This window comes from Aquarana catesbeiana, linkage group LG04, assembly GCF_042186555.1.
Source record: "Aquarana catesbeiana isolate 2022-GZ linkage group LG04, ASM4218655v1, whole genome shotgun sequence".
Classification (NCBI taxonomy): domain Eukaryota; kingdom Metazoa; phylum Chordata; class Amphibia; order Anura; family Ranidae; genus Aquarana; species Aquarana catesbeiana.
This window is the reverse complement of record NC_133327.1, coordinates 63,108,109-63,126,385: the sequence shown is the minus strand read 5'-3', so window position 1 is coordinate 63,126,385 and position 18,277 is coordinate 63,108,109. Positions and strand designations below refer to the sequence as shown.

Genomic DNA, 18,277 nt, shown 5'->3' with positions numbered 1-18,277 from the left:
TTCAAATCCCGTCTTCAAAGGCAGAGATGATTTGACATACTGTGAGGAAATTAAGTCCTAGGAGTAAATGCCCTTTTAAGAGCATATGGTCATCCCAGCTGTCATTCTTGGGGAGGCGTCTGCCCATGTCATCCACTAGATTTTTCATAATGCAGAATAAATAATGTGGGAATCCAGGTGTGAAAGAGTGACAGTTTTGTCATGACCATGTGGTAGAGTGCACATAAATACCACATGGAAATCTTGTCACTGGAGTAATTAAATCTACCATCGCCCACCTAAAACTGACCTATTAGCCTTGGGTTGAGAAGGCCTTTTTTTTCCCTTTTTCATTTTTAAAGATTCAGGGTTTAGTCCATTAAAAAACATGCATCTTAAGCATCTGGAGACATGTGACCTTCTTCCAACCTCAAAAAAGGTCCAGAGGAGTTAAAGTGATTGTAAAGGTTCGTTTTTTTATCCGTCTTTTTTTTTTAAATAACAAACATGTTATACGTACCTCCTCTGTGTAAGGGTTTCACACAGAGTGCAATCCTCCTCTTCTGGGGTCCCTCAGCAGCGCTCCTGGCTCCTTCCCGCATCGAGTGCCCCCCCTGCTGCTGCATTCATTGCAACCATTGACACATACAGCAGCACTCGGCCCTGCCCCTGGCTCCTGTGTCACTGGATTTGATTGACAGCAGTGGAAGCCAATAGCTGTGCTGCTATCAATCTATCCAATGAGGACCCGAGACAGCGGCTGGAGCTACTGGGCTTGTCCCCGTCGATGGAACAATCGGGTTCAGGTAGGTAAAAGGGGGGCTCTGGGGGCTCTTGCACTACAGAAGGTTTTTCACCTTAATCAATAGAAAGCATTAGGGTGAAAAACCTCAAGGGTTTACAACCCCTTTAAAGCTCCATAAATAATTTGGGCTTGCTAGACACAAGGTACCCGTAATGTTCTGGCTTAGGAATTGTTGTTCTAAGCTGAAATTTGCTGGTTTAGGACATCTTCAATAGTATGTAAATATTATCTTTACAGATTAGTGAATCCTTAAAGGGTGGGCTGGTGAATTAACAGACTGTTCTCAATCAGTCATCAAAATGTGGCAAATTTCATGAATGTCCAGCAAACTTTCCCCAATTACATTAGGCTCAAAATAAGAGAAATAGTTTTCCCAGAATTACTATGTATTAAGGGACCAGAGTTGCCCAAAGAGGAATACGAAGATGTTAGTGATTGGGTTGATATTTAAAATAATGCTTGGAAAACACATATTTTCTCAGGGCCTATTTTCCACTACAACTTGTCATAAACAGTATGGGGATCAGAGTTAATTATTTAATCAGAATAATGAATAAAGTGGGTTTTCTTATAACGCAGAGCGCTTGATAGAGACCCCCTTCACGAGTCACACCCCTGAATAGAGACTTACTTGGATGGAGGTGTTGAGAAAGATGGCTTGTCGGGTCGCTTGGGTGGGATGGTTGCTGGTTTGACCAGATTACTGTTTGACTTATTTACAAGACTGGGCTTCTTAGGAGGTACCAGAGGTGCTGGTTTGGAAGGCTTAGAATCCACAGATGGCTTGAGATCCACGGATGGCTTATGCTCAAGAGACGACTTTTCATCTACAGCAATACAACAAAAAAGGCAATTGGCATAGCCAGGATCCAGTAACAAAGTGAAACTACTTTAAGAAGCTAACAGACAAGCTAAAAATGGCAAGAGTAGGTTGTGCTGCACTGCCTGCTCTTAGGCAGGCCAAGTTTAAAATAGCTGACAAGTTTGTTTAGGGCTCATTTACACCAGGCACTAAATAAATGCAAGAAACTTCCAGGGTACAATGGTATTTTATGCACCTTGTTTACACAACACACATTAATGCATATAAACCTGAATGTGCATTAAAAATACATGCAAATGCATGTTACTGTGCATGCTTTTTCCGTCCATTTTTATATGCTGTATGATGTGACAGGACCCTTAATGTACTGTGGATGAGCAGAACAGTATTAAAGCAGACAGGTAAATGAAAAAAAAAAAAAAAAAAAACAGCAAAAAAACTCATTTACATTACCTCTCTCTTTCTCTTCTGATTTGGTGGGAGTGAACCGTTTGTCTCCATGACGAAGTTCTGGCTTTGGCACTAACAAAAAAAGAACCAGTAAAACTCAAAGGCTCAAAAGAACGGCTTAAACCCCACTAAAAGGTGCCTCAAAATGGAGCATTAAAAAGCATTAACACTGATCACCTTTATAATGTGTTATAATATTTATGTGTGATGGAAATTATCTGTTTTGACGCCAAAAGGTATAATATGCAGTCCACTTGCATTACACACTCCAAAAATTCATGTTACATAAAGGGTGAACACACACACACACACACTGACAGTTTTATCCATACCAGGGGCACAGTGCACCTCCTTGGTCTGGTTCATCTGTGTTCCAGAATGTCCCCGGGAATAGTTAAGTATACAATGCCTGGGACCGCTTAAAAGGGGGGCAGTCTCAGTTCACTAGTGGTCTAATGCAGTTCACGTCAGTGAGAGCGCAAACTCTTTGCTCACAGAACTTTCCATATATCACTGGGAAGCAGGGATAACGATGGTCTCGATAACATAAGCGTGCCTGGGAACACAGTGTGAGCACAGACCAGTAAGGTAGTGCAGAGGGCATGGTTCCGATCAACCATGTCCAATATGCGTACACCCTTATATACAGGTCCCTGTAATCAGAGCATACTAAGGTAGACTTCACACTTGGGCATATATATATATATACATGCAATATTCGGGAAATACCTCCACTTCTAATGGGTCCCCATCACATGTAAATGCAGCACAATACAGAGATGTGAATACACATATGTTGTAGGGGGCTGCTTTCCCAAAAATTTGGGTCACGTATGTTCTTTGGTACCTTGAAACTCAGTAGGAGCCCAAAAATATAGTAAAATTTTCTCTTGACACAATGCACATTAAATCTCACACACACACACACACGTAAATGGGCCCTGAAAGATTAGAATTAGGAAGCTTTATAAAAACATATCCAACATTTGGTACAGGGGAATGCTGGTGGGTGGAGTCATCTATCAGATTTATGTATAGGGCATTTAATGGTAATACTTCCCTGCTAGTTTCTCAGCTTTATTAACCACTTGCCACCCAGGCCAATTCTGACATTTCTCTCCTACATGTAAAAATCATCATTTTTTAGCTAGAAAATTACATAGAACCCCCGAACATTATAGATGTTTTTTTCGTAAAGACCCTAGAGAATACAATGCAGTTGCGGTTGTTGCAACTTTTTATCTCGCGTAGTATTTGCGCAGCAATTTTTCAAACGTGTTTTGGGAAGAAACAGTTTTGTGCTTTAAAAAAAAAACCAAAACAGTAAACTTAGCCCAATGTTTTTGCTTGCTGTGAAAGATGAAGTTACGCCAAGTAAAAAGATACCTAATGTCACACTTCAAAATAGCACACGCACGTGGAATGGCGCCAAAGTTAAAAATCCCCATAAGCAACGCTTGAAATTTTTTTTACTGGTTACATGTTTTGAGTTACAGGAGGTGGTCTAGGGACATAATTATTGCTCTCGCTCCAACGTTCGTGTTGATATGTCACATGTATGGTTTGAACACCGTTTTCATATGTCGGTGGGACTTACGTATGCGTTCGCTTCTGCATGCCAGCACACAAGCGCTTTAATTTTTTTTTTTTTTTTGTTAATTATACTTTCTTTTTTTTAGTTTGACACTTTTTTGAAAAACAAACAAACATTTTGATCACTTTTATTCCTATTACAAGGAATGTAAACATCCCTTGTAATAGGAATATGACATGACAGGTCCTCTTTACAGTGAGATATGGGGTCAATAAGACTCCACATCTAACCGCCTGAAATAAAAAAAAAAAAACGATCACGGCTTCCCAGTCGAAGCGGCGGTGTTTTTTTTTTAATGCAGAGGCCGGGCGTGACGTCATAACATCGTGCCCGGCCTCCGACGATAATAGAGACTCCGGCGACCATCTGGTCCGCCAGAAATCTCTATGATCAACATCCGGGGCCGGCGGATCCATTCTCCGACTCACTGATCATAGCGGTGAGTCTGTAGAAGCACCGGAGGTCGGCGGGTACGTCCCGTCTCGCCTCCCGTAAGAACGATTAAGCGGCGCAACAGCCGCTATGATCATTCTTATGGTGTAGGGAATCCCCGGCTGAAAACGGCAATATCTGAATGATGTCTGTAGCTACAGGCATCATTCAGATATCCCCGCTCAAAGTCCATGACGTCATATGGACGGTGGGCGGGCGGCAACAGGTTAAAGCTGGCTATTCATGTGGCAATTTTCAGTCAATTTCACCTTTGAACCACTGGGAATCTCAGGTGATAGATCAGCAGGTCTACCACCTACAAGTAAAAATTGGGCAATAAATTTGATGCGCTTCTCCTCAGCAGGAACTTAGTCATTTAGGTCACATTCATAACCAAGTTCCTCCTAGAGAGAAACACCACACTGTCTGGCTTTGGAGATTTACACTACTTGCAATAAAAGGTGGAAGGATATCAAGAAAACAAAAAATATAAAAAACCAATACCAAGTGCAGCATCGTTGGATAGTCTGCAAGACAGCCTATAGAGGTAATATCTTTATGGATGTTTATTCAACTGCTTTCTATAAAAGCACTGCAATGAGAGTGCTCAGTCTGGCTGTAGGGAACCCAATAACCCAGTATAAGCAGCCAATACTACCTACCCATACTTTTCGGAGGTGGAGGCTTCTTTGGCTTCTGTAAGACAACAGATAGAGGCAGCACATGCAATCAAATATTATATTCCCCAATAACCCAATAACAATACATACAACATATACCAGAAAAAAAAAAACAGAGAAAAGGGCCTTAAAGTATGTGTGTGTGTATATATATATATATATATATATAAATAAACATATATATATATATATATATAAATAAACATATATACACATACATACACTAATCGTTTCTTTAAACCATTGCATACCCAATGGGGGCAGTGTCACTCTGGTCCAAAATACTGCAGATATATATAAAAAAAAAAAAAACCTGGTTTGTTCCTGTCAAGGCTGACGGGAACCAGAAGACCAAATGAGTGTCACAACATACAATGTGAAGATAGTAAACAATTTTAAATTTATTATTGAATGGAAAAATACAAAACGCTCCACAGTGGGAGATAATGGTTGGACACATGCAACTAAATTACATCCAGAGATCCCTGTGTCATGTAATCTCCAAATGTGGCAACATATAAAGAAAACAAAACACTACACATAAAACATGTAAAAAATCGTCCAGACGCCAGAGATCTATACACGGGTATCCCTGCCACGACAATTGGTCGTAAATAAATTAAATTGCATAGATATGCAAATAAGGCAGGGGTATCCTTGTGAAGGTCCCAGGAAGGTTTGAGCCATAAAGTGCAAAGGGAGAGAAAAGAGGTAAGAAGGAGATATGCAAGTTGACCGAAAAAGTCCTGGGGATAGTCAAAAAAATAATAATAATAAATAACCCCCAACATAGGAAAAAACGTCAGTGCAAAAAATGCCGATATATGAAAGCTGCTGGTGGGACAGGAGTTGCGTCAAAGGGAAAGGATGTCCTAGAGTACACTGTGCAGAACTTGATAGAAGAAAGGCTGTGCTGAGGACTGCCCTAATGGATAGCAAACACCAGTCCTGAGTGATGACTGTGAAGGCTATACTCCTTTAATTTCAAAAGGGAATAGTGGTGTTTGGGACTGTATCAAAATCCTAGGACGTCATGTAATAATATTGAAACTCAGAACAGACTTGTGCTTAAATCATATTCTGGGATTTAAGTCCAACTATAGTTTCATGCCCCGGATTACAGTCCCATTATGCCAAAATAACACGGTTATAGGTCGGGGTACTGGGCTCTAATGGAGTTTATGTATCACGCTAAAATTAGCAACTTACGAAATTGCCATACGATACCCTTCCCAAAGTGGTGCTTTCTCCAAGGGATAATATTCCAACAAATGCGGCTTCGTGTACTTGATCCAAGAAGAATTTCCAACAGTCCCGTTTTGATGCTGGCGCAAAACAGCGCTAAAGATTTCCCCCACCGTCCTGCAGTCTTCGTACTGTACTACGGCTGTTCAGTACTGCCAACTTGGTTCTCCCCAACTCCTCAGCTCACCGTGGGCGAGCCTTCCAGGGACCTTCACACGTATACCCCTGCCTTATTTGCATATCTATGCAATTTACTTACGACCAATTGTCGTGGCAGGGATACCAGTGTATAGATCTTTGGCGTCTGGACGATTTTTTACATGTTTTATGTGTAGTGTGTTTTGTTTTCTTGTTTATATGTTGCCACATTTGGAGATTACATGACACAGGAATCTCTGGATGTAATTTATTTGCATGTGTCCAACCATTATCTCCCATTGTGGAGTGTTTTGTATTTTTCCATTCAATACTAAATTTAAAAATTGTTTACTATCTTCACATTGTATGTTGTGACACTCATTTGGTCTTCTGGATCACGTCAGCCTTGACAGGAACAAACCAGGTTTTTTTTAATATATATACATACAGTGTGCATTCTTCGGCATTGTAGCAATTCCATAAAGGAGAAGCAGGGCCACAGCTCGACTTCTTTTGTGGGTCACAGTAGCGCACTTAGTTCAGTCGGCTAAAGCCTGCTGACATCACTCAGCCAGTCCAGGCTCTGAAGGGTTCCTGACTTTAATGTCGGGATCCAGCCAGATGCCTGATCGGGAGCTGGCTTACCCTCTCAGCATGCCGCAGAGAGCTTGAGCCAGCCACTTCCGCCCTATGCACATCCCACCAGTGAGCACTGAAGGGGCAGCGCTTCAACAGTCAGCGCTCTGACTGAGCGATCTGCGGGTTTTGATCTCTTAGTTCTTGGTCTTATAGGTGGCGGGGGACAGATGCTGCACCCACCTAGGCGAGTATGACTGACTTTTTTTAGCCTTTGGCACCCATGGTGATCTGATTAGGCTTAATTGTATGGACGTTAGTATAATGGGTGAGGAATCCAGTTTGATGAAAAGTGAAACAACATTACAGAAGTCTATATGAAATGTGACTACTACTAGCTAGACCTGGATAAAAGGAAATCATCACAGACACAATAGGGCTGAAAGGTTGTCAGATTAAAAGACTACCTTGAGATGAAATCTGCTAGGGAAGCCCACATTTAAGATGGAATGCCCAGTAAGACTGTTATTGTCTTGAAACGGCCTGACACAGTCCAACAAGGAACATTAACAATGAAACAAGGGTTGTTTATGATGGGGATACAGTTTAAAAGGGAGATCCCTCTAAATAAAACTGCATGTACTGAATTTCTACAATGGATAAGAATAACAATGCACACTTACTTCCTTTTCTAAATCTGGGATTATAACAGCAAAGTTGTCAGGAAAAACTCCTTCTTTACCATTGAGCTCTCCTCTCCACCAACCAGGATCTCCAGTATCCTGCAAACAAGAAGGTGCTTCAGTTTCCAGGAGGTAACATACGCATACTGGTGATATTTGCTACTGTGAGACAACTTACTTTATTTATTAAGTTGATTATGTCACCTTCTTTAAAACTAAGTTCATCCTCATTGATTGCATCGTAGGCATACAAGGCTCTGCATATCTCTTTGGCTGCTGGAAAAGTAGAGAACAAAACGCTATTTTGACCGGTATGTAATAAGAAACAGAACCTGAAATTTTGTAAAGAATTGGTGCACTTTTAGGTGTACAGTTTGAATAGGACTCCACACTATCTATCCAAACACACAAACATTGTCCAAAAAGGTACATTATTTACCAGACACGCTGATATACTATACTATGTTCAGGTTAGATATACATGGTACACCGGTAGATCTGCTATTTTTTTCTCACGAGTCATCCACACATGTGCAACAGGTATTGGGGGGACCTGGAACCCTGGAGCTCCACAATATTCTCTACCTGCCCTATGGCCACCTTGAAATTCCTCACCTGGAATGTCTGGGGCATGAGAGATGAGGTTAAAAAGGTCAGCTATAGTCTCACTACTCAAAAAGCAAAGTGCTGACATAATAGCATTAGTATAAACTCATGCTGAGGGCAGAATACAGATGGTACTTAAATGCCCATGGGTAGGATGGGCTTAGCACTCCGTCCACACTACCCACTCTAGAGGAGTATCCATCCTTATAGCGAAAACCACACATTTTGAGCTCCGGGGTTCTGAGGTTGACCCACTGGGATGGTATGTGTTTTTATATGAAGCTATACAAGGGGACCCAATACTGATAATGGCATTTTATGTACCCCCACCATTTAACTCTGCAATTTTGTCTGATGGATTTAGCTTCATGGCACTATACCCCTCAGTGCCGGATGTTTAGCTGGGTGATTTTAACACCCTCAACCCAAACCTCGATAAACTGTGTAAAAACCCTCAAATTCAACCCCCACCCCAATCCACACGATTCGCTAGACTGATAGCTGATTTCAATCTTGTGGATACTTGGAGATCTAAACACCACACATTGCAGGCATACTCTTGCTTCTCCCTCTGCCATCATTCAATGCCCAGAATAGACTTTATCCTCATATCCCATTCTCTTTTACCCAGACTACAAGATGCAGGTTGCTCCCCTAGATCGCTCTCAGACCATTGGGCCACACTGTTCCTACAACACAGGCGACCTCCAGCTATGTGGCGGTTAAACCCCTTCTGGCTAACATTTCCACCAGAAGAAGATGACCTAGCGGTAGACTGGGAGCAATACTTCCTGACTAATAGGGACACTGCATCACCACAGGTAGTTTGGGATGCCTTTAAAATTCAGGCCCGCTCAACACTTGTAACACAAATTAACAGACTGAAAAGGACCTCGGAAGCTGCCCTAGCCAAGGCAACGACTGACCTGCTCTCCGCAGAGAGAGCATTTTTAGACGACCCCAAACTCAACAGGGCAAATAACTTTAAAGTACAAACTAGGGTAGTTGAACAAATGCTTTACAAAAAGTCTAATGCCCCGTACACACGGTCGGATTTTCCGATGGAAAATGTCCGATCGGAGCGTGTTGTCGGAAATTCCGACCGTGTGTGGGCTCCATCGGACATTTTCCATCGGATTTTCCGACACACAAAGTTGGAGAGCAGGATATAAAATTTTCCGACAACAAAATCCGTTGTCGGAAATTCCGATCGTGTGTACACAAATCCGACGGACAAAGTTCCACGCATGCTCAGAATAAATAAAGAGATGAAAGCTATTGGCCACTGCCCCATTTATAGTCCCGACGTACGTGTTTTACGTCACCGCGTTCAGAACGATCAGATTTTCCGACAACTTTGTGTGATCGTGTGTATGCAAGACAAGTTTGAGCCAACATCCGTCGGAAAAAATCCATGGATTTTGTTGTCGGAATGTCCGAACAAAGTCCGACCGTGTGTACGCCCTATAAGGGTACACAGTTATTTCACAGGCAGAAATTATTTGAACACGGGGAGAGAGCTGGGAAACTCTTGGCCTACCTAGTGCATTGCGAGAAGAGGCCACCTGTGGTAATTTCACTCCACTCTCCTGGGAATGGACTGGTGACAGAACCTGGCCAGGTAAGGACAAATTTTTTAGGGACTTCTTTGCCAAGCTATATACAACCTAAGTCTCGGATGACACTTCCTTAATGGAATCATTCCTTTCTGAGATAAATTTTCCTCAACTTACTGAGGAGCGTGTCGCAGAATTATAGGCGCCACTGACGACGGAGATCACAGGGGCCATAGCTGAATTTCCCAGATCTAAGTCACCGGGATCAGATGGCTTACCTATTGAATTTTATTCAACATACTCGGAACTCCGTGTTCCAATGCTTCTCTAGATATATAACTCCATAGATGAAGACTCAAACTTACCCGCCTCCATGAGAGAAGCATTATTAGTATTAATCCCCAAACCTGGCAAGGACCTGAGATTCCCAGAATCATATCTGCCCATTTCTTAACTTCAGGTGGGTGTCAAGATTTTAGCAAAAGTCCTTGCCATTCGCCTCAATAAAGTCATTTTATCTCTTGTACACAAAGACCAGTTGGGCTTCATGCCAGGCAGGAACACCTCGTTCAACCTCAGACGGTTATTTATAAATCTTCAGACATCCCATGAAAATCCAGGATCCAGGGTGATTGTAGCCTTGGAAACGCCCAAGGCGTTCGACTTAGTCGAGTGGCGTTATCTATGTACCTGCCTGGGAAAATGTGGCCTAGGGCCTAGATTTATAAAATTGGTTAAACTACTATATCAGGCTCCAGTTGCTAGGGTATTGGCCAACGGGTGGTCCTCTGAACAGTTTCCTCTTACTAGAGGGACACGACAGACATGCCCTCTATCTCCACTGCTCTACGCAATGGCGGCAGAACCATTTGCGTTTGCAAGACGTGCATATCCTGACATAGTAGGACTGAGCAAAAGTCCTATTACAGAGAAGATCAGCACCTATGCAGACGACACCCTGCTCTATCTAGAAGACTCAGTTAATTCCCTACCCACAGCCCTGGCCTTGATAGAACGTTTTGGTTTGGTTCCTTCTTAGGTCTTCGGATCAATTGGGATAAACCCCAAATACTCCCTCTGGACAGCTTCCCCCTGCCAAAAGACAGAGCCATGTTACCTCTACAGAGATTAGATCGTTTCAAATACTTAGGAATGCAGACCACTCGAGACCCAGCTGACTACGTCCTGCCTAATATAATGACACTCTTTGAGATGCTTAAACAGAAAACTCAAATTTGGACCCGATTCCCTCTAGGAGTAATGGGATGAATAAATCTTGAGAAAATGGCTACATTGCCCAAAATATTATATATGATATGGCACTCACCAGTGTACTTGGTGCTTAGGCATTTCAAATCTATGGAAGCAATACTTAAACCATTTACATGGGGTAACAGTAGACATAAACTTCCCTAGAAAAAGTTTAAAAAATCCCACTGACCTTACCGGAATGGCTTTACCAGACTTCAACGCATACTATTTAGCCACTCAAATGTCGCAACTATTTCACATAGACAAAGACAGGTTCCTGATCTTTCCATGTCCTAAATGGTCGCATTCAACCATAGATCCCTTTGTTGCAATAACGGGAGGAGTGAGGGGGTGCAGAGAGGGCGGGTGACCGCAAATCCTTGCTTTACCAATTCAGACGGGCATGGGATATCGTATCGGACAAGCTCAAAACACCACAAGTCCGTGACTTCATTCCCCTGTGGCATAATACAGCTCTCACGGAATTTTACTCGTTCCCAGACCTCAAGTTGTGGCGCTCCAGGGGAATATTTTATTTGTCTCACATTACACAAAATGAGGAATTAAAGACTTTTGACAGACTGAAATCCGAAGTTATGCTACCAAATCGAATGTTTTTCAGGTACCTACAAATCTGCCAAGCCTTTAGAACACAATTCCTCTCTGGCAACCCTTCCCTAGAAAATAATCCTTTAATGGAAGTGATTAAAGCACTGACCCCAAAAAAATGATTTCTCACTTTTATAACATGCTGTCCCACCCCCAGGCATCTACATGAGCTTATGCATTGAAGACTAGATGGGAGGGAGATTTAGGATCCATGAAGGATGAGAAGTGGAGTGAAGCCTTAGATACCTGCAAACTAGTTTCACCCAAACTCTCTGATCGCCTGACTCAGATCTTTATACTCCACCGATCATATCTCACTCCACTAAGAATTTCTAGGTATAAACAAGATCACTCCACTAATTGCCCAATGTGCAATCAAGAAACAGGAACATTCTATCAGATAATCAGAAACTGCCCAAGAGTTCAGGGTTTCTGGACACAAATAGTGCAGTTTCTACATGATACCATGGGTTCCCTCCTAACACTGCACCCCAAGCCGTGCCTTCTGGGTATTTTCCCAGAACCGGATATGGACAAATTTACTAAAATCTTTTTAAACGAAACCCTCTTTTCTGCGAGAAAAGTGATAGTCAGGCTATGGATGAGAACTGTATAGTAGAAGTGAACAATCTGCCCTATGAAAAACTTATACTCTCATCGAGGATGCCCTTCAAAATACGATAAGATCTGGGACAGGTGGCTACAGGCACCTGAAACCTGCACCCAAAAGGGAGTTACTACACTATAAACCTTCGGACCACCAATATCCCTACTAACATTGTATGGAGAAATTAGGAGAGACTATAAGAGTATAATGTACCTTGTAAGTTGTATAACCTGACATAGCCTAAATGTCAAAAAGTGTCTCACGTTTATGTCTGAAACATCGCGGGATGTCTTTGCGTGGCAGCTGCCTATAATATTGACCACCATATTGGACATTTGTTAAGCATGCTTTATATATGTATATTTTCTTTTTTGTTCAATAAAAGAAACTATTAAACTTAAAAAGAAAAAGGGTACACTATTCAATGTCTCCAGGACTGGCATCCTCCAGGTTCCAACCCGCTGTAAAACGCTTTTCCAACCTGGCCCTTGCATCTGGGGACACCATTACTCTCCTTGGTAATTAAAACGGCACGCAAATGCAAATCACAGAATATGGCAACTGTCCCAAATGCATGTGCCAAGCCTGGTACAGGGCAGTTATGGCTTATGCCTGTACCTAGAGCACGTGTACTACTTAGAATATGGCCTACAAGAAGACTGGAGGCTGCAAAATGAAAACTTGTCACGTCTGCTCTTTCCCTCCAGCCTACTCTTCTTCCTCTCTCTCTGCCAGAGCATTCTTTCACATTCATCCCTGCAACTGACCTAAGACTTATACCCCAACTTTTATCCAACCATAAAACCCTAACACTAAACATACATCCCAAGCTAAGTTTGATTGACACCCCTGGATACACCATCTCCAGTGGCCAAGCTCATGCCCTGGCTGTATACTGCTCTACAACACCACCACCCATTAAAAAGAACGACACTACACTGATGGACCTTGGCTCCAGGTATAAGGAGCTAAACTTTTAAATACTGTTTTTAGTTCTATTTCAGGGACTCCTGATTCAATGCATTTTTGACTACTACTTTTGCTTCTGGCAAGTATACATATTTCCTACTTGATGGGCAGCTGGGGTAGCTGGCATTCACTGTAGTAGCTGCTGCAGTCATCTGGCTACTATGCTGCGCATATTCCCTTCTGCTTAATGACCACAGAGGGTCGCTCGTTCCGCACCACAGGTTTTCCAAAAATGCCCTGTATTTTTTTTTAAATGAATACAAGGAATTCTCTGATTGGATGAGGTGTAGATGCAAAGGGTTACATTCACAATCTAGACCATGTCCTATCAAAAAATGCCTTGTAATCACTGAAAATAAAAATGTAGGGCGTTCTGTGAATGGCAGCAGTGTCGAGCAAGAAATTCCATGTTCACTATGCAAACGGAAAACCGCTCAGTAGAGGAACTGGAAGACTGCAGTTGTCACAGTAGTAGCAATGAGTGCTTGTCACCTTCCACAGTATCCCCTCAGTTATGAAATACTTATATTGGTCCAAACTGGACCAATGCATTCATGCAATAAAGGCCATACCTAGACTTTAGCTGTAAAATCAACAAAATTGTAATAGAAAATCTACCAGGTCCTAGGTAACTTAAATATCGGTGTCTGAATAGGAGTTTAGTATGGAATTCACCATGGTAATCAGCCCTTTGGTGGTTGGAGTGCAGCCCTTTGACCCCAGCAGTCAGTATTCAGTGTTAATTTGCATAGGGGTTGTAAAATCAGTGATCTCTAGCAAACTCATGTAAAAATGTCCCCAGCTGACACTCTTCTACAGCATGGCTCCAAAGCTCCAACCATGGATTACGAGACTGGACAAGCAGAATTATAAACCATTAGGCAGTTAAAACAGTAAACAAATGCATTGGGTAGACTCAGCCTTTTAAGGACAAAGTATTAGGCTGAATATGAACAGTGAACAATGAACAGTTTCAAAAAGACCGTGCCATCCACATAACACTGCCCACCTTTTGGTTTGCCGTCAATTTCTGTTTTTGGTAGATCTGAGCTTAGTGTGCGAGATGCCTTTGCTGCTGGTGGAGTAGGTGATGGCTGCAAAACAGATGTAATAGTCAACAGGGTCTAGTCACTAAAACATAATGTATGCAGTATGTAAATTATTGTGGGTCATTTGCAATTTTTTTATGATCACAAAGGAAGTTAGCAATTTTTTTTTTTGGCAATTGCATTTTAGTCCATTCACCAATATCACATAAGCGGTTGCTCCAAAAAATAATACACGCATCAGGTTGATAAGGCTGAACTCTAGCTCCCATATATAAATAATGCAACTCTGTATTAATATGTCCTTATATGTATTTTTTTAAATCCATTAATATGTTGTTAAATTTGTATTTTTTTTCTTTTTTATGCAAGCAGTGTAAGTTCTTGAATTTGGATTTGTATTAGCTTCTTGCAGATCCTGTATGGAAGAGCCCACAGTGGATAAGGGAGAAGCAGGCAATGAGCCAGTCAGAAATACTGCAGCACTCGTGCGCTAACAAACATGGTTATAGGAGGAGAAATATCAGCACATTAGTCTGCCGTTTCTCCTTTCACTTTCCAATTACAGGCTGGACAGGACAAAACTTGCGTTACTTGTTTTTAGCTGAAAAAAATTAAAATCCCCCTGTCCTGCCAGAAAGGACTATACTGTGTGGCAGAAAGGTGTACATCTCAGGACTGGATGGACAGAAATACAAATTCTTTGGCAGGTAAAACAGTTCCAATATATGTTACTGTATATGTATCACATCTGTGTATTAAAAAAAATCTGCCAAGAGTTCAGCTTTACCCAAGTCTTTATGAGGTGTCTATAGAGCAGAGGAGAAAAAAAGGAATTTTGATTTGCCTGTAAATTCCTCATCTTGGAGTAGAGTACAAGACAAAGGGCTATAGTCATAGACCATGGGTTATTTGCAGGCTATTTTCAGGTGATGGGACACTGGCAAAGAACTGTGCTAGGGCCGTCCCTAGTACACACTTATACTGTATAACCGCACCCACCCCATGAGACTTGCATAACTGAGAAATATAAACTCTGTTCCTAAGGTTGTAAGCCCTATGAATTAGTAGTCTAATCCACCTAGCAATGGTGAAGCAGGAGGCTGGATGTCCTCTGCGAGAGCCTGCGATTAGGACAAGTGTAGACCTTAACAGCCCTGACCACATCTAGGCAGTGCATGGTGTGTTTTGAAGCAGGACAGAAGGAATGCAGGACAATATCCTAATTGAGGTGCAGTGAAGAAACATCCATGGGTAGAACATGTCTTCTTCTCACCTTGCCCTTGGGCAGAATAAGAAAGCTCAAAAACAAGCCTGATGTAATGACCATTAGGAAGGCAACTTCACAGGTGAGAATCCCAAACATATCTCAGGATGGGGTGTAAACAACTTTTGATAGCCGATTCCGTATTTTCGTTCGTCCGTTTTGATTTGCTGTGAAACGTTGAAGAAAATCGGACGACCGCTCGCCTGATTTTCCTATAGTGTATACCCCACTTAAGCCTAGGTTCACACTTGTGCAGGTGGTTCCTGCTGTGGGTCTGCACCTGTTCCTGCAGCTGCAACCATCCGCACAGTGAAATGCAGGAGATGCATGTGGGTCCCCCATTAATCCTAATAGTACGCCGCATGCACTGCAAATCTCTCCCACACTGGGAACCACACAGCACTTCCAGTTCCTGTGCGGCTATGATTTCTGCAATGCTGCAACAACCTTTCCCTATGTTTTAGGAGGCATGGCAGCCCATTAAAATGAATGGGCTGCAGCGCCCACGCAAACTGAGGCATAGTGTGAACCTAGCCTTATTGAAAACGACTGTAATGCATTTAAAAGATAAATATGCAGTCTAAAATGGTGCAAGACCTGCTGCAAATTTATAAATGGCCCTTCAGTCAAGTTATACTTTAGAGAACAGAAGATGGGCTGAATACATATTGCTGCTGTTACCTTCTCAGGCTTCTTTATTTCAGAATCTGCAACCGGTATTCTCGGCTTGAGCTTCACAGACCCTTCTTTGAAAATATCTCCAAAACCAACTCCCATGATTTTCTTTGGCTGAGCCACGGTTGGGGTAGGAGCTTCTAAGCTATTAGCTGGAGATAATGCAGGGGAAGATGGGGAAGCACCAGCAGGGGATGCAGTAGGTTCTGCTGTGAAATAGAGACAACAAACTGAATTTTAGAGCTTTGTTAACCAAAAGCTTAAAGCAAACGTTAACCATAAAGTAATATAATTGTAACGTAAAAGGAACTTAGGCACAGCAATAACACACAATAGGGAAGCATTACCAGTTAAATTGTCCTAAATATCTTTTTGGCTATTGGTCAGTCATGTGACCACTGTTCAGTTGCTGCACTCCCCGCAGGGCCAAGGTGGTGAACTGGACCAAGATGCAGAGTGTCACGTGTAATGGTGACAAGACTCTTGGCTTATTATGTGAATAGATGACATCAAGGCTCCCTGGAGAAATAGCCAAACATTAGCTGATGGCCACTCCCACAGGTGTGCCTCCCTTGGATGTGGCCAGCTTCAGATTGGACAAGGAGGGCTTGGGAGCGAGTGCATATGGGCAACAATGCTGAGAGAGATAGAGCTGACTATGGATAATGTCACTACCAACTCACGAAAAGGATAAAACTGGCAGTATAACCTGGTATTTAAAAAAAAAAAAAGTTTTCATTCCTCCAAAAAAGAGGGAAGGAATGACAGAATTGGGACTTTAAATTGTGTCAAAATAGAAACCAAGGTAACAATATTCACAAAATTCCAAATTTGTATTATGTTTACAAATAAATCATAAAACCAATATGGTACATAACATATTGAGCCATATTTTATTTGCAATGACATACAGTACAGAAAAGAAAAAAGGATTAGCACTTAAATGTACTTAATATTAAGTGATCTATTTTTATTTTTCAGTTTGGGTTTACAGACACTTTTAAAGTGATATGAAAGCTAAAACGTTTTTTTACCTTAATGCATTCCTTGCACTAAAGTGGAGCTCCACCCAAAAGTTGAAGATCCGCTCATCTGCCTCCTCCACTTCCACATCTGGAGGGGGAGTGTGTACCTGGTTTTGTCAGGTACCCGCTCCCACTTCCGGCAGAGTTCACCACAGCAAACTCAGCTGGAAGTTCGGCCCCCCTCTTCCTTCCCCAGCAGCTGTAAGTTTTTTTTGTATGTTTTTTCACACTGCGGTGGGATGTTGGTGTATATTTGAAAGAATAGGGATGAAGAGCTATGGATAGGGAGGGATTTTTACTTCGGCAATTTTTTTTTTTTTTTTGCAGTTTGCCAACTGGGAAGAGCTTTCGAACCCTGTGACACCTGGAGCTGTTTTTCAAGCTGAACTTCCAGTTTCCTCCCTCCAGATACATTTTTCATTTCTACAATTTGATAATCCATATATAAATATTTGAGAGCGCAGAGAGAGGGGCCGATACCAGTGATACTGGCTCTACAGCAGAATCTCCATAGAAATACATAGTGAATGCATTGAGGCAATAAAAACAGGCTGTTTAGCTCTGGTTGCCACTGAGAGTGAAGTTGAAGGAAATATCCCCATCATGGAATCAGACAGAAAAAAAGAATATAACCTTTTACTACTCTTCAAAGATAAACAAAATTTTAAGCGAGAGCTCCACTCTAAGAGCCCTTGCACACTGGGGCGGTTTGCAGGAGCTATTGCGCTAATAATAGCGCCTGCAAACCGCCCCGAAAGTGCAGCTACTTTCATTCCAGTGTGCAAGCCCCGAGGGCTTGCACACTGGAGCGATGCGCTGGCAGGACGCTAAAAAAAGTCCTGCTAGCAGCATCTTCGGAGCGGTGAAGGAGCGGTGTGTATACCGCTCCTTTACCGCTCCTGCCCATTGAAATCAATGGGACGGCGCGGCTATACCGCCGGCAAAGCGCCTCTGCAGAGGCGCTTTGCGGTGGTATTTAACCCTTTCACGGCCGCTAGCGGGGGGTAAAACCGCCCCGCTAGCGGCCGCATACCGACGGTAAAACGCCGCTAATAATAGCGGCGTTTTACCGCCGACGCCGCCCCCCGCCCCAGTGTGCAAGGGCTCTAAAACGGCATGCTTTTCTGCAGAAGTGGGAATTGGCTGCTAGTTGTAATTCAAGCAATTCTTTCTGAAAGGATCTGTTTATTCAGTAGCAGGCTTGCTAATGAGTACTACACCAGAATTCTGCAGCTCCAAAATTGTTATCAATATATAGTAA

General features: G+C 42.4%; 1 protein-coding gene across 7 annotated transcripts in view; it reads right to left on the bottom strand.

The window, feature by feature from the left end:
• CD2AP (CD2 associated protein) overlaps positions 1-18,277 on the bottom strand; it is a 196,539-nt gene that overhangs the window by 31,356 nt on the left and 146,906 nt on the right. For 4 of the 7 annotated variants that reach the window (XM_073625277.1, XM_073625278.1, XM_073625274.1 and 1 more), the window contains 7 exons: positions 15,998-16,200; positions 14,013-14,097; positions 7,584-7,681; positions 7,406-7,504; positions 4,746-4,779; positions 2,061-2,129; positions 1,416-1,611 (listed from right to left, as the gene is read on the bottom strand). In XM_073625277.1, coding sequence (XP_073481378.1) covers positions 1,416-1,611; positions 2,061-2,129; positions 4,746-4,779; positions 7,406-7,504; positions 7,584-7,681; positions 14,013-14,097; positions 15,998-16,200 — 784 coding nt within the window. The remainder of the gene's footprint in view (positions 1-1,415; positions 1,612-2,060; positions 2,130-4,745; positions 4,780-7,405; positions 7,505-7,583; positions 7,682-14,012; positions 14,098-15,997; positions 16,201-18,277) is intronic. The other 3 variants (XM_073625279.1, XM_073625276.1, XM_073625275.1) reach the window with 3 other exon arrangements.